Here is a 16,693-nt window from a genome sequence, read left to right on the forward strand (position 1 = left end):
CCTTTTATGTTTAAATGTTAAAGTGATATAGACTAAACCAAATTTTAAAATTTCGAAAGGATATTTTTATTGGATACATATTAATAGTTCAGTTTATAGCTTTAACCATGTATGTAATAATCTATCATCTATGTTATTTCACATTGAAAACTTAAATCTTGTCAGTGCAAATCAGATAATGAAACTTTTTTCGAGGGTAATATCTGTTGCATATTGTGTGATAAATTATTTTGTTACCCTTAATTACATTGGCCATGCAAGTCATGCTTATTCTTATTGCTAAAATCGTGCATATTTTTAGGTTTATGAAAACTGTACTTGTGTGGAAGACCCCGGAAGAAATGAAACAATCAAAGATTCTACCGTTGTTATCCAGGCAGTACGAGAAAAGTGTCCAAATTCCTGTACCTTAATGCCTTTGTTTCTTGTCATGATATTTTTTGCCATGTTGTTTACATTTCTTGTCAGTATGCCTTCTCTATCAGCTACCTTGCGGTAAGTTTTGCTTGAAATTTTATTGGATGTGCTGCCATCTCTTGTTACTTTTGTAATTTTGTCTTGCAACAAAAGATTTCAATTTACGTCAGAAGCCTTGTAAAACTATTTCTAATTATTTGAAATTACACACATATTTATTCGTTTATTATTTGTCGATACTTCTATTATATGAGATACTATGACGAAAGATAAAATTATAGTGATAGAATTACAAAAATAAAGACAACGTTGAAACAAATGGATGTTTCAGGGTACCGTTCAGTCAATTATAATTTTTGCTCATAAGAGGGAAAAAACCTGTTTTATTTTTTGTCGGTTTTTCTTCAATTCCTTCACTTCAATGGTTATCGTAAGGAGTATTAGTTTTTAAGTAACCATTCTGATTTACATTCAATTGGAAATTGAGAAATTACGATAAGTACCAAAAGGGTAGGGTTAAGGAATTACATTTTGCGAATAAAATAAGTATATTCGTTTAAACTAATTTAAAAAATAAAGAATTACTACAAAAATACATCGAAATACATACATATGTTAAACATGAGTCAAATTCCAAGTAAAAAACGAAATTCAATGATATATTTCGACTCATGAACTTCATAGAATATAGGAAGTAAGTTATCTATCACTAAATGGTTAAATTATCCATAGTAATTAATAATTAATTAGAGAAAAATATGATTTTTTTTAAGATTTAGGAATATAAAGTTGAAGTTTAATGTTTTCCAGAATTGTAAGAATTATTTAAACACTTCTTTTTTCAAATAATGTTTCATAGTCATGTTTTTAATTCCATCAGATGTGTAGCTGAGTCTCAGAAGTCATTTGCGCTTGGAATACAGTGGATAACAGTTAGACTACTGGGTAAGTTTATAGTAAACAAATGATAAATTTTCCTTTTTTATTTTAAAAATTGATCCAAGTATTATAAAAAATTGCCATTTTTTAATGGAATCTCACAGTCAGATAGTAGTTTGCCTCTTTATCAAAGCAGATTCAGTTTACAGAAGCTTTCTCTGGTAGTGTTAAACTCAATAGTACATGCAATTCGTGAATTTTTCTGTACCTTTGAAAACTGTATATTTAATTAAGGTTAATAATGTATAGCTGAAAAAAATATTTGAACATTTTTGTAACACATTAGCTGTATAATTATATCCTAAAGAGGAACATTTGGTGTCTTAACTGGTGAGAAATAATAAAGAAGAAAAACGGAAGAACTAAAGGATTGTTTTTTATTTGTGTCTACAGATGGAAGTTTGTATGTGTTTTATAAACTTAGTAAGAAAAATTAACGTAGTTTATATAATATATACTGATTAAAAGGTCTGAACTTGTAGTAAGAAAAATTCATTTTCTATATATGATACTATGCAAAAGTGTTACGACAACAGAATATTTTGTTATTCTTTTTATTTTATGGTACTAATTCTCAACCTCATTACAGAATGTAAATTTCAATACTATGATAATGCTTCACTGATTCTTGTTGACAGTTGAATGAACCAGGGTGAGAATACTTGTAATTTTTTTTAGAATTCCCATATACTTGTACTAAGGGCATATCATAAGCATTCTACTTGAACGAACATACTGATCAAATTTAGGGTATGAAATAACTGTCATGGTATCCCATACAGTGTCTTAACTATATAGAAAGAAGCTAACAAGGAGATAGCGTATGGTGACGTTATACGCTAGAAAAAAACAACAAACTCAATAGCACTCGACAAATAAACCTTGAGAAATAAATAGTTTTTAAAACACACACATACATACAGTTTTGTCGTCATGTTGTAGCCCGAAAAGCATAGAGAGTTATCGGTTGAGCAGAGAGTTCGCATAAAAGCCTTACGTGATGTTGGTTGGATTATCTGACAAATTGCTGGCTTGAAATACTTCGGAAACATTGTCAGCTACACTCTGTATCGTGAGAACAATTAAACAATAGGAAAGGAAGAGGATGACACCTAAACTTAATGATACTGATGTTAAGTATCTTCGTTTATGAAGCCTTTGGAACAAAAGTAAGACTGCACTGATCTCAAGCATGATATACACGATCGTGTACCAAATGTCGAGATGTACATTATCAAGAAAATTCAACGAAAATGAAATGTTTGGTCGTGTAGCAGTTTTAAAAAACTTTACATCAATTTCCAAATACTGTTAAGAGACTGATATTCACCGAATAGTACAAAAACTGGACTGATGATGATTTGAAAAAGGTGTTATATTCGGATGAGTCAAAAGTTTGAAATGTTTGTTTCAAAGCACAGATTGTACTTCCGATGGAAGAAACATAAATGATACTTACCTCAATGCACAATACCTACCATGTAACATGCGGGAGGCAGTGTGATGATATGGGGGTGTTTGTAGAATAGATGGAATAATAGACTAGCGCAAATACCATCAGATACTGATCCATTATGGTATACTCAGTGGTTTTCATATTATTGTTAAGGGATACTACTATCAAGAAGATAACAATCCCAAACGCTCATCCAACACATTTGGAAATTACTTAGCCGGGAAGGAAGCTGCTGGAGTCATTTCAGTGATGTTAACCTCCAGAGAGCATCGATATTAATCCAATTAAACAAATCTGGGATTTGTTAGGTCAAAACCATGAGAAATCAGAAGTTTTTTCCAAAGAAAATTTATGGGAGTGTATTAGAGACATTTGAAGTAAAATTCGAACTGACACTGATTAAATATGTTGCAACAATGGATGAAAAGCTGTCTACAGTTATTAAAGCAAAAAGAGACACACAGAATATTAACTGTCTGCTGAACTAAAGCACTTCCACCGAGTTTCTGTTATACCAAATATGAAGATTAATAAACATTTAATGTTTCATGTGTGATTTATTTTCCATTTTTCTTTGAAAGTAGACTGATATCTAATTTTTGACTTTGTCCTAACACGTTTGCACAGTACTGTAAATTAGTTCTTTTACGATATGGCATTTTACAGATTTCCACAAGAAATAAATGTAATGTAAACTTTCTTAAATGATTATTTAGGGAACTCCCATTTTTTGTTGACTTTGCTTGATGAAGAAGCGCTACCCTTTGCATGATGTTTTAAAACAAAATTTTTATGATTAAAATAGAAATCCTGCAGTTTTGTTTGCGCTTTTTTCTAGTGTTCTTTTTAATCATATAAATTAATTTAAAAAAGAAAAACTCAATTTTATTTAGTATAGAATAATTGCGAATTAACTTTTAAAATACACTAGTATAATAATCTTCAGAAAACAAAACAAAAAAAAGAATCGCTTGCCACAAAGAGCTCTTGATCAGTGGGCTGATTATTTAAAATTTAAAATATGTGCTTGTTTTCATCACCAATTTACTGAACTAAATTTGTTTAAGAATAATTTTTGTTTAATTTTTTTTTTCTAGGAACTATACCGGGCCCTGTCTTATTTGGCAGCTTGATTGACTTGAGTTGTGACGTTTGGCAGAAGGACTGTTCGGGTCAGGGAGCATGCCTTGTGTACGACAACAAACGTATGAATATCCATCTTCTGATTATCACGTGTGTTCTAAAAATCCTTTCAGCGTTATTTTTCTTTTTAGCGTGGTTCTTATACAGACCACCACAGGACGTCCTTGACAGCAATCCCCAGGAGATGAGAGAGATTACACCGGAAAAATCTTTGCCAACAGTCACTCAGACTCTTCAAACGCCCGAGATAAACGGCGTAAATGCACCCAATTCAGATGTGACCAGTAACGGTGTAGCATCTCACTTGTAGTCTTTGTACAGATTATTTCGTTGGTTTTGGTTTTGTGTTTTAAGGGGATTTGTAAGGTATTTCTCCAAATGAATTATAGTATCAGTTTCGGCGATAATATTGTCGTGGTTTACAGTGTTGGCGTGTCTTCCATTCACCTGAAGTACTTATGTCTAAACCTATCAGACAATTTTACGGAAAAAATTTTTTTGTTCTTTTGTAAAAACCACATGGAAACGATAAAATTTTCAAGTGAAAAAGATGTAATGTGAAACTCCTCTTTAGTTTTATTTTGTATCATTTGAATTGTGAGCTAAACAAAGCCCACTTATCGGACAATTCTGTGGAAAAGATTTCTTCGTGTTGTTTTGTACAAACCGCATGGAATAGATAAAACTTTCAAGTGAAAAAGATGTAATGTGAAACTCGTCTTTAGCTTTATTCGAATTCTGAGCTAGAGAAGCCCACTTAATCATGTTTGAGTATCGTGAGGTTGACCTGACCGTCTTTATAGATCTTGACTGTATTTTTCAAAGCACTACGTGCTTATCAGTTTGAAACGATCAGTGCTTTCGATGGTCCAGCAAAACTTAATTTTTTTTTAGAGTTGTATGGAATTCCAAAACTCTGGCTGTCATGTGTTTAAAAGAATAATGGTGGTTACAAGGACAGGTTTTTAACATCACATCTGTTACGTAAACAGTCATGTTATATCAGAGATCCAGAAGTCCACTCAAGGTTCCAGTGCATTTTTTTTGTGCAGGTTGAATAGTATATTAAATGTACAAAGGTAGAAAAAAAATAAAGTAGACCATTTTGTGGACCAGCCGAGTATAATTATATCCATTAAGCCTATTTTAAGTACTTGAATCACTGAATGTGAATAAATTCATTAGAATTACGTTTTTCTACCATTAATGACATTGTTTTTAAAATCTGTTTATACAGGCTCATTTACGATCTTCCCGTGAAATAATATATTTAACACTTGGAATATTAAATATTGTACAATAATTAAACCTATAAGCAGTTTAAATACGTTTTCTCTCTATTGTTTTGGAGTTATCTTTATTACAACTGTGATGCTGTAATCCTTAGTGAATTAGAAACTTTCCTGAGGAAAACTTCATACTACTTTTCTAATCTGTTAAAAATTAATTGCATAAAAGGTTTAAGTGTTATAAACTGTAATTTGTCTTTTGTCTTGAAAATATTCTCTTTGTAATATCCAAGATTTACGTGCACAACCTTGGTAAATAGGAAAAAGCTCAAACAGTTTCATCCATGTCAATCAGTGTTTAAGTATTCTATTCTTTGTTGAAAAAACTTAAAACCGAATAGCTGTCAAAAATAACTCATTATCTACGATAATAAAATAACTGAAATCCGACATTTTTTACTGATTGACATGTCTAATCGAACACTATCGTAAAACATCACATAGTGGAAGTGAAATGCATATTATCGTATCTCGCTTTTTGTGATACCTTAACATTTTATATGAAAAATAAGAATATATTCAATATGGCTGTGTTTTAAAACCCTAACAACACAACCTATGTTTTACAAATTAAACATCTAATTTTATGAAACGTTAAAATATATACGTAAATAATGAATATATGTACTGAAATTGTTGTTTAACAAACAAAATATATGTTCAGTACTTATCTTTGTACAGTTTACAAATATTTCACCATTTACCTTTCATATTAAAGTAACGCTGGAATATTTTGGAAAGTAACAATAAGAAGTAATTCATTTTTAGTTGGACGAAAACTGGAGAAATTAATGGTTTTTATATCTTGAATAATCTTAAACTTAATTGCGATACAAAATGAAATGTGTGTATTATTCAAGAAGTGAGCAGGAGATAAATTATCAGTAATGTCACAGTTCGTCTTACACAGTCAATAACCCTTGAGTTTTCAGGAAAGCAATTTTTATCAATAAATCAGATGAGCCAAAATTCATCAACTATTTTATGGTTCTTACATATTAGTGTAATTGAAAGATGAGTAAGAAAAATCAGAATGTCACTTCTACATATTTTTCTATCACGTGCGAATAGCTCTCGATACTGTGACGATGACTTCAAATTATTACGATCATGTTAAAATAACCGTAATTTATATATCCTGCGTTTCCCAGAAATCATTACAACTGATAACATACTATTAAAGCATAATGACATTCTAAACTTCAAGATCACTAAAACAAAGTAAAAGTAAATATCACCAAACTAAAAAAATTCCGCTTCCGCGCACGACCATATCGGAAATATAATCTTAAAGAAAGTACCTAACAACTCCATTATTCACACCACGGTCTTAATGAACCTATCGTTGCTAACAAGATACTTTACAAACACACAGGAAAGAAACAATAACTGATATATAAAAAAACGGCTTTTTTTACTACTGAGAAACAAAACCTCCTTACAAATACAAAGTTCGTCCAAAAACTAGAAGAAATCCTCAGTTGTCATGGCCGTAACTAGATCTTAAATCGTTCAAGAGAAAGATCTGGGAGCTAAAAGCTCGTACTTAAAAAACAGAGCCATTCTATGAGCCAAAGCTAAGAAAAAGAAAAACAGACCACTGATCACCTTTACGTCTCACGGAAGGTCTCTATAGATTTTTTAACAATAATTAAGCCACGATTGCCGTTTTTATCCATGTACATAAATACTTCGACAGTGCATAGCATTATGCCATAAAATACAGGTTAATTTTAATGAATATTAACTAAACAATAACGGCTCGGCATGACCAGGTGGTTAAGGCACTCGACTCCAATGGTCGCGGGTTCGAATACCCGTCACACCAAACATGCTCGCTCTTTCATCTGTGAGGACGTTATAATGTTACAGTCAATCCAACTATTCGTTGGTAAAAGAGTTGGCGCTGGGTGGTGATGACTAGTTGCCTTCCCTCTAGTCTTACATTGCTAAGTTACGGATGACTAGCGCAAACAGCCCTCGTGTAGCTTTGCGCGAAATTCAAAACAAACTAAACAATAACAAGATTGATCTCAAACTTCTTAACTGAATGTACAGCCACAGTAAAAATCAACGATCCTATCTCCAAATCCTCTCCCATGTATTACCTTTGTTAATAAAGTATCCTTTCCTGAATTAACATATATTAAGTTCTCCCCGATGACATTGTTGTTTGGAGTATTTCCAAACATACATTAACTGCTGTGGATCATGTACAGAAATCATTAAGTGTTGATAATAAAGGGGTGTAACAATTGGTGGGTCCTTTTAAATTCGCTTAATACTCTGTGTAAAATTTTACATCGTAGCCTGAACAAATACTTAAAAAGTGAAAAGAAATTAAATTGAAAGTAGTGCCAAATTTCTTGGTGTACTATTCGACAGGAAATTTACATGGGCATAAAACATAAGTATACTACATGAATCAATTAGTAAATGAATTAAACTGCTAAGAATTTTTACTGGACAAAATAAAGGATGCTCATCTGAAACGATTTTAAAAATTTATAAAATGTAAATATGTCCAGCTATAGCACACGATTGCCAAGTCGCTTATAACACGTCAAACAATACTTTAATAAATAAGAGGCTTAAAATTAGTTCTAAAAATTACAACTTACACTCCTATGAGTTATTTACAAAAAGTAAGCAATATCTTTTTACAATGTGCAAACTAGTTCATGAATACTAGAAAAAAAAAATCAGGAATACGATATCATCTCGTGGCAACTAGTGCGCTCTACAAATAATAAGTCCAGATTAATGACAAATAACATTCACTTATGAAAGTGTTCCATAGTCATGTGTGATTTATACATAATTATCATGTTTTACTTTACAGTCTGAGCACATAAGAAGCAACTTCTTTTTAGCTTTGGTCTTCTCTTGGCACACCCACCCCTTAAACAAATTCTTAGCATAGTAGTTAATTTTCCTCGCCACCCTGGAAAATGCCATTTCTCTTCCTTAGTTTTTGTTTCACATTTTACATAGACGTCATGTTTGGTTGCTTGTCTTCATTTTCCTCAACACAAGCCGTCACTTTTGCCTCTGTTTTCAAACCAAGGCATGATATTCGAGAGATCGTCATCAACCTCTACACAGACCGTCGTCGCTAAGTTTCCTTCCATTATCTCTGCCAACAATATAATCCACCTTTTTTTTTTTTTTTTCACAATATTTCTTATGAATTTTTCTCACGAGCGGAGTGAAGATTTCCTGGAACTTTCTAGTTGAGATAGTTTGCCTAAGGCGAACTTCTTCTTTAATCTAAAGGACTGCCATTAATATTTTTTCTTTCTTTATGTTTTTTTATTTCTTCAGCATGAATTTCACTCGAAGAGGGTTAGAATATTCGTGTGAATTTGGTAACTCTGTATCCATTGTATCCTCTCAACAACTGTTGTAGTCACCATTTAAAACCTGTATAATTGTAATTAGGAAGTTAGCATACGGGAACACATACAAAAGTTGTAATGGTTTTCAAACGAGACCCAAAACTCCGCGGTTTCGTACAGTTTATTATTATTATTCAGGAGAATAAAAAGAAGTAGAATAGTGAACTATTCGCAGACGCTGGGTCTTGTTTGAAAACCATTACAAACATCTACATTCACCACAGCACTAACTTCCGAGCTATGTAAGAACAGAAAGGAATGTTACTTCTATTAGACAAATTAACATTTTCCTTTTGTCATAAATAAAATATTTTATGTTTTTGCGTAAAATTTAAAATGATTTAAATGACGATACACAATCTGTTTAATCAGTAGGTATTTAAATAAAATCAAGGTAAAAATGTTACTGTGATTTTTTGCACATAACTCGGTAAATTTCAGTCTTTGGTATTAATATAAAAACAGTCGTACATTAAAACCTCTATCTTCGGTGATGTAATTTTACGAACTTGCATCCAAAAATCAGGACTTGATTCTCCGCAGAGAGCAGATATTGTGTTGTTGCACTTAAAGCAATAACATAACTTAAAGTTGATACTTTACGACAACCTTATTAATGGCACAGCGACATGTCTGTGGACTTGTACTATTATAAACCGGGTTTTGAAACCTGTGGTTGGTAGAGAATAACTAGTTCTTTGCATAGCTTTGTGGTTAATAACAAAGATTTTGTTAATGAACCAGTTGACTTTTAAGAAGAAACAAAGTTTCACAGGATTTTGCTTTAAATGATACAGTCGGAAATTAAATATAGTTGTTCATTCTTGAATATTATAATTCTCTTTTATAGTTATGACGAAAATACTATAATTATCTGCCGCCGTCTCCAATTTTTAACGATCAAACAGTGGGAAGATAAATGAAGTTATGTGCTTACTTGAGATTTGTGAATATTGTTCTTTCTAATGTAAGAAATAACACCGTTTATTTCTTTTTTTTATTGGGAATCGAGACCTTGATGTTGGTGTTATAGCCCGTAAACTTACTCACAATGGAATTTGTTTCTTTTTCATTCATAGTTTATTTTTTGTTGCTTGACTCCACTGTTCTGCTTTCTTTACTGAAATTTGTAGGTCAATAATAGAATCTATGGGTCCTAGTAACGGCATTATTCTGGATGATAAGCGATTTTTCAATATTTCTAAAAGTATAAGAATTCTAGCAAACACATTTTGACACATTAAATGATAAATCGAAGAACAGATACTTGACAAATTTGTTAATAAAACTGTTCTGCACAACATTCATAAAACTAAGTTAGTACCAGGTACAAAAAAACGCAGATGTCGTAACACGTCTGATATATATATCGATATATAGAAAGCCTCTACGAGTTAAAATACCTGAGAGCCTACAACAGTATAAATGCCGATACAATTACTAAATTGCTAATTGCATTCAGTCATTAACAACCACATTTTAATTAATTCAAATGTGAGAACTTGTGTTATTGCACCTTCATTAAAATGTGAATAAGGACTTGTTTTCAATATGTTCGATAATAATGTTATCAAATTATGATCTGTGCAGTTAAACGATAAATGCAAACAGATATAAATATTCATTGGCATAAAACTTGAAAGATATGAAGTAGTTTTTACCTGCGTATGGAATTGAACTCACAATGAATAAATTAAGAGGAATGTGTGAAACAAAAATTATTTAATTAACGTGGTTTTCAACAAAATTTTAGGCCTATTGATTTCTAATACTTCACCAGCTTTCTCTATGTTTGTTTGTTTGTTTTTTAATTTCGCGCAAAGCTACTCGAGGGCTATCTGCACTAGCCATCCCTAATTTAGCAGTGTAAGACTAGAAGGAAGGCAGCTAGTCATCATCACCCACCGCCAACTCTTGGGCCACTCTTTTCCCAACGAATAGTGGGATTGACTGTCACATTATAACGCCCCAACGGCTGAAAGAGCGAGCATGTTTGTTGTGACGGGATTCGAACCTGCAATCTTCAGATTACGAGTCCAACGCTTTAACCCACCTGGCCATGCTAGGCCACTTTCTCATATAAAATTATAAATTTTAAAATTATAAATATTGTTTTCATATAAAATAGTTGCATTAAACTATTATTATAACTGAAAAATAAAAATTGACAACTATTTACATTTAAATAAATGTTTCAACCTACTAGCATTTAAATATACAGAATAGATACCAGTTCTTTAATATTAGCCATGGCGAAGTTTAGATAAATTTAGACGTACAATCTTCTGATTTTAGCTGTGGCGAAGTTTTGTACTTTTCTTGTTGACAGTCATTTGTTTTTTCGCTCTCTTCAAGTCTAAATTATTTTGCATCGATACAAAACTCTCAATGTTAAAATTGACGGATTCATGGCTGCGAGCTATGCCTGTAATTCATTATTGCGGACAGAAAATTTGTACCATTAAGTACAAACTCTGTTATATCACTAGACAGAATATTTTTGAAAATTCTGGAAAATACTTTCTTTCTCTTTCTAAGCTTCGCAAATACTTAACACTTTTGATTGAGATATCAAAGAGTTTTGAGTTCACTTACTTTAACGTATTGCTTTCACAACTAGGCAAATTTTTCTTTGTTTTTGTCATTTTGCCAACCGATTCGCTATGTTTAATGACGTATTTGCAGTTCATCTATCTCATCAAATGGTCAAAGGATGTAATACATATATACATTATATAATTCTGATATTATTGTAAAACGATAAATTAAATAATCCGTGATGACGAGAAAACCCACTTGTGGAGAAAATTATACATGTAAAAACGGCTGGTATGAATAGAGAAAGCACTATGTAGAGGAGCGAACAACAGGTTACCTGACGATGACCGAAGAAGGTCGAAACGTTGTTCGCTCCTCTACATAGTGCTTTCTCTATCCATACAAGCCGTTTTTACATATATGATAAATTAGATAATAATGTGATGAATGGTAAATCAGTTCACTGTCAACATTTCATGAAATGAAAATTTACTAGTATGAAAATGAACTCGGGGGGTGCCAGTGACATGATTTAATGAGCAGTGTACCTTATTATAACTAAAATATAGAAAACTCTCATTGCTTTTTAATTGTTATGGGACTAGTTTGTTTGTTGCTACAAAACGCGATGTAGAAGACCGACTTTTAGCATTATAAGCTCTCAGACTTAACATATAGCCACAGGGAGGCTTCTTTTAATTAGTATGTACACATATGTATGTGTAAATGAAAATGTAAAATTAGTAATCCTGTTAATTATTATTCTAAGTTTTGTTCCATTATTAAAAGCAAGTAGACTGGAGAGTTAATTTCTACCTGTAGAATCTTCCCTTATACTCTACAAATTTGATTGCTTAGAAGTGTCACTTAGTTTCAAACACAAAATGACGTCCTTCTCTTTCTTGATATTTACACTGGATCATATACCGTATCAAAGAGTTTTATTAAGAATGACAAACATTCTCTTAACAGTGACAGTAAAATATCTTAGAAGAAAATTAAGGTGTTTTGAGAAAAAAAAATTATAACTACATTATTTTATTTTATTGGGAGCACTTGGATTACGTAATATAAAAATCTGTTTTATATATGATAGTAAAAAAAAATCTTTAAAAAATTACTTTTTGACATAAACTGATTTGTGAAATTTCCACACCGGTGAAAGGAAAACTTTTCAAATACAATGATAAAACGAAATATTCGATTACTGAGTTGTGAAGGTGGTATATGTATTTAAATGCTAAGTACTGCTAGGGGTAACTATGAACCAATGGTTTCTAACTAGTGTGTTGCGGCAAGTTACTGATGTAGTAAGAGTTTCACTAAACATAAAATAATTAATAACATAAAAAACTACAGAAATATTGCATGCTTGGCAGCTGGGATGTCTTGAAATCAAGGTAAGTGGTTCGGGTGTCGTCAGTGAAAATAGTTTGAAAACCACTGGTATAAGCAGTTTCTTCTGATAGCATTAATGTAAGATCCGAAGATATTAGAAGTGTCAGTTTCGAGATTTTGAGCTACCAATCATGGTTCATACTTTTAGTCATCGGTAACAGTCAATTCTACTATTCGTTTAAAATCGAGTGGCGAGTGCTTCCAGTAGGCTGATCTTTCTCTGATCCGCAACTCAAAATTAGAGGTGCCTGAGTAGCCTGAATCATAAGAATCTGACTTAGCTTTTTAGCCCACTGTGCACACGATTTGTTTGTAATAGAAATGGGCAAATAAACACAAACAATATTTTACATTCCTTGGAATTATTTTCTCCTTTGTCAATTGCATGCAGTCTGATAGCAATTAGTATGCCCTATTCTCCGACGCTGCTAATCCACTTCTAATAAGATTCTGCTAAGTATGACAATGTCAATATTGGATATGTTTTGTGAAATTATCTATGTATATATTTGCTCTGTAGTAAACATAATGCCAATTTTAGTGAGAATTATTTGAAACAATAACATTTCAAGAAAAACGCTGCACAAATTGCGAGTAAATACTTATAAGTATGCATACAGCTTTGCCACTGTTGCGTATTAGAATACAGTGCCATTGTTTATGTACGCCCATTTTTTTATTGAGCTTTTAATTATTTGAAAAAAGGTACTTGTTATTAAAGCAGTGCATACGGATACGTACACGGATACACTAATACCACAGTCTTTCATTCAGTATTTTATATATAGTGTTTTATTTAAACTTCATACATTGAAAATTGTTTGATGTCTTCTATAAAATTGACTAATTATCTATGAAACAAATACTATGAATATAACTTCATGATTATAAGTATTAAGATAGTAATATCTATACAAGAAAAATATTAAATAATTATTCTTACAGATTAGTTTTAATTGTTACAGCTGAACGAAAGGCACTCCCAAGCCTTGCCGTAACCTGTTGATAACAAACAAGATCCGATAATTCAGCCCACAGCCGAAGTACCCACAGAGGTCTACCACTGGATAGCCCAAGTTAGAGGATCTGTGCAAATTGTAGTTGTTGTAGCCGAACTTGCTGTAATAAGAAAAAATTAAAATACCTATAACACTATTGCTACATATATACATAAGAAGGAAGGATATGCGAGGTCATTGCATACGAGTTGTATTAGAAATAAGGTTTGAACAATCACGTTAATTGAGGTTTAGATTACTTGGTTGGTAAATTAATGATGATTTTGCCACAGATCTCAAAGCCTTTGTCGTCTTTATTTGTTTGCTCTTCACTACAGAAACTCATACTTTATAGTTTCTTTAACTTTATCCATTACGCCTTTCACATCTAAGCAATCTACTTTCCAGGTTTTTATCTTTTTGGAGAGTGTTTTGAAGACAAGTTTTTAGTCATTACGGCATAGCAGCTGAAAGAATAGTTCTGAGTTTTTTTGTTTTTTTTCAAGTGCAAATGGTTAGCTTATAGCTCCAAATTTTGACCGATTTCAGATCTAATTACTGTCGCGGTTATTGAGGATTCCAGCTTGTGTTATTATGCGTGCTTCTGTATGTTGTGACATGAAAATCTTTAATTTGAACATTCCTTTGTCTTTACCTTAAAAACAACTATGCACTAAAGAGATGATGATACTAATGTTTGTTTGTTTGTTTTCAAGAACGTATTAACAATAAATAATTTAAATTTCAATAACTGTTTATATGTATATTATGTAATTTTCAATTGAATGTATTTACTCAACATTTTCAATAAACGACTTTATATTTTGCTTGCAAAATCTTAACCCCATAAAATATATATTAATATCTTCTAAAAGCCTTACGTGGATCAAACTTATTTTGTTCGCTCTCAAGTATGAAGGAACCGATAAGTATTTAAATGTAAGGAATTATTGACAAATGTAATTGGAATTCAGATTTTAGAAATTTTCAAATTATAGTTTTCACTGGAACGAAAGACATCATAAGGATTTCAGGAATAAACGCACAAAATTTCATGAAAATTAGCTCAGACGTGTAAATGTTTTTCGCCATTAATTATCATAGGTAATTTAATAGGTGACATACAAAAGAAGATGGTAGAATTTTTAAAGAAAGTTTGTCATGAGGTATTAGGAAGTATCAGAATGTGTCAAAATTTATAGAAGGGCTTCCATAGGATTACAACTAAACAGGCTTATTCCAAACGTAACACTGGTAATCATAGTATACATCCACACTTATATATACGTATATATTGACTAACACAGAAATGAACAACGTATGTGTAGATTCGTAATGTGGAAAGCAATCAGTATGCAGGTGGTTTAAAAATCATACAAAACTAAAGACAGGTGCAAGGTTATACATACAGTACTAAATTGTGGTATGTAGGCACCATCAGGGTGTATCAGACAGTGTTAATTAAGTTAAAACCTTACTTACTAAGGAGTGTATGGCCAAAACATTGTTTTCAGTTTCAGCAATATTGCCGATGTTTTCTGCGACCAAATTTCTACAAGTAATGTGGCAAATATGATGACAAATAATCTTTGTTTCGTGTTCATCATCTGAAAGGAAATCACACGTTCAGTCTAAAATATCATCATACAAAAATTAATAAATCAGGAAGTAAATCACAAAAAAAGTTCACCATACTAAAAGTGTAAGTGTGCATATTTGGAAGAAAGCCATACTTTAAATCTGAGAGCAATGTTTTAGTAAAATCTTTTGAATCCGACAGAATTTATTTTTTTCTGTTTTAAGAATTTACGCTAGAAAAGAATTATAAGTTTTAAGAACAATTAATTAACTGTTGATGAATTAATCTACTCTTTACTTTCAAATACAAGTCAGTTTATTCGTCCATTAAAATTAATATCAAATTTGCAAGGACTACCACTGTGCGGAAATGTTATTTTCTTAGCCTGTTCTTACATGGTTAATTTACGTATATTATGAAAATCGAGCTGCAAACACTATCAGACACTTGAAAATGAACTGTTCTTGTGAAGTCATTGAAAAAACAAACCTCAAACAAATCATCTCTCAGAAATAAATATCTTAAGATATTAATGTTGATAAATCACCATAACAATGAATTTTTTTTTCTTTAGCACATATAATGAACTGTTCAGAGAAAAGTGTTTGTATGTGTTTTCTTTTTAGCAAAGCCACAAAGGCTATTTGCTCAGCCCACCGAGGGGAATCGAACCCCTGATTTTAGCGTTGTAAATCCGGAGACATATCAGAGAAAAGTATAGCATAATTGGAATATTTAATAAATCAGATATTTTGATACAATCTGTAAATATCAATTTTATGAAGACGCTAGGTAATAACAGTTTTGAAGTGTAATCGTTTAACAAAAACATGCTCAGCAACAATTTTATAAAATGTTTTACTTGACGTATTCTTTATTGGCGATCATTTATTTTGCACAGTTCCTTAGCAAAAAAATACTAATCTATTAGATTCGAATATTTCTGTATAACCACAGACTTTTATTAAAAAGTATAAAATCAAATTTAACTTACCTTCGTCCTTGAATGCCAATGCTCTACATATTACAACCGACTAAAAGTGCATTTATATATAACGGTCATCCCAAGGCCTAGTTTCTGTAGCCTACTTACCTGAAATGACTTCGCAATCTTTTACGTCGACCCCAGTTCTCCAAAAAACTGTTTATTGCAAATAAATCCAAGAAAATTTGCTGCTTTGCAACAACCAAACACAGATATGAACATTGGAATACAGAGGCAAAAAAGTTTTAGAATGTATAAAATTTGGATTCTTGTTCCGAATCGTTTTACGAACTCCCATAAGGTGTAAAACTAAGCCTATATAGCTTTAGTAAATACATAATTGTATATGTAAAGACAGAAAGAGCTGAATATAAAGTTGTTACACAGCACACATTACATGAAATCACAGCTATTTATTTCAACAAGACACACAAACGAAAAAATGGGACTCATGAAACAGCAGAATCATCATCCTTATGTTTATTTATTTGTCATCCAGGCGTTGAACTTCACTTATATTAACTCATAAGATTATGTGGGAAAGAGATGGGTT

At 31.7% G+C, this 16,693-nt stretch overlaps 1 protein-coding gene and 1 long non-coding RNA gene across 9 annotated transcripts in view; one reads left to right on the top strand and one right to left on the bottom strand.

Annotated features, from left to right (window-relative positions):
* Nucleotides 1–5,070, top strand: part of Oatp26F (Organic anion transporting polypeptide 26F) — a 114,573-nt gene extending 109,503 nt beyond the window's left edge. For all 8 annotated transcript variants that reach the window (XM_076505694.1, XM_076505701.1, XM_076505700.1 and 5 more), the window contains 3 exons: nt 302–495; nt 1,298–1,362; nt 3,910–5,070. In XM_076505694.1, the coding sequence (XP_076361809.1) occupies nt 302–495; nt 1,298–1,362; nt 3,910–4,265 (615 nt within the window). In that variant the 3' untranslated portion in view covers nt 4,266–5,070. The remainder of the gene's footprint in view (nt 1–301; nt 496–1,297; nt 1,363–3,909) is intronic.
* An 8,363-nt stretch (nt 5,071–13,433) lies between these two features.
* On the bottom strand, nt 13,434–16,343 carry LOC143252887 (uncharacterized). Its single transcript, XR_013029228.1, has 3 exons — nt 16,150–16,343; nt 15,059–15,183; nt 13,434–13,697 (listed from the first exon to the last, which is right to left on the bottom strand). It is a non-coding gene; the product is annotated as an uncharacterized LOC143252887 (long non-coding RNA).
* Between the last annotated feature and the right edge of the window lie 350 nt (nt 16,344–16,693).

This window comes from Tachypleus tridentatus, chromosome 6 (assembly GCF_004210375.1).
Source record: "Tachypleus tridentatus isolate NWPU-2018 chromosome 6, ASM421037v1, whole genome shotgun sequence".
NCBI classification, from domain to species: domain Eukaryota; kingdom Metazoa; phylum Arthropoda; class Merostomata; order Xiphosura; family Limulidae; genus Tachypleus; species Tachypleus tridentatus.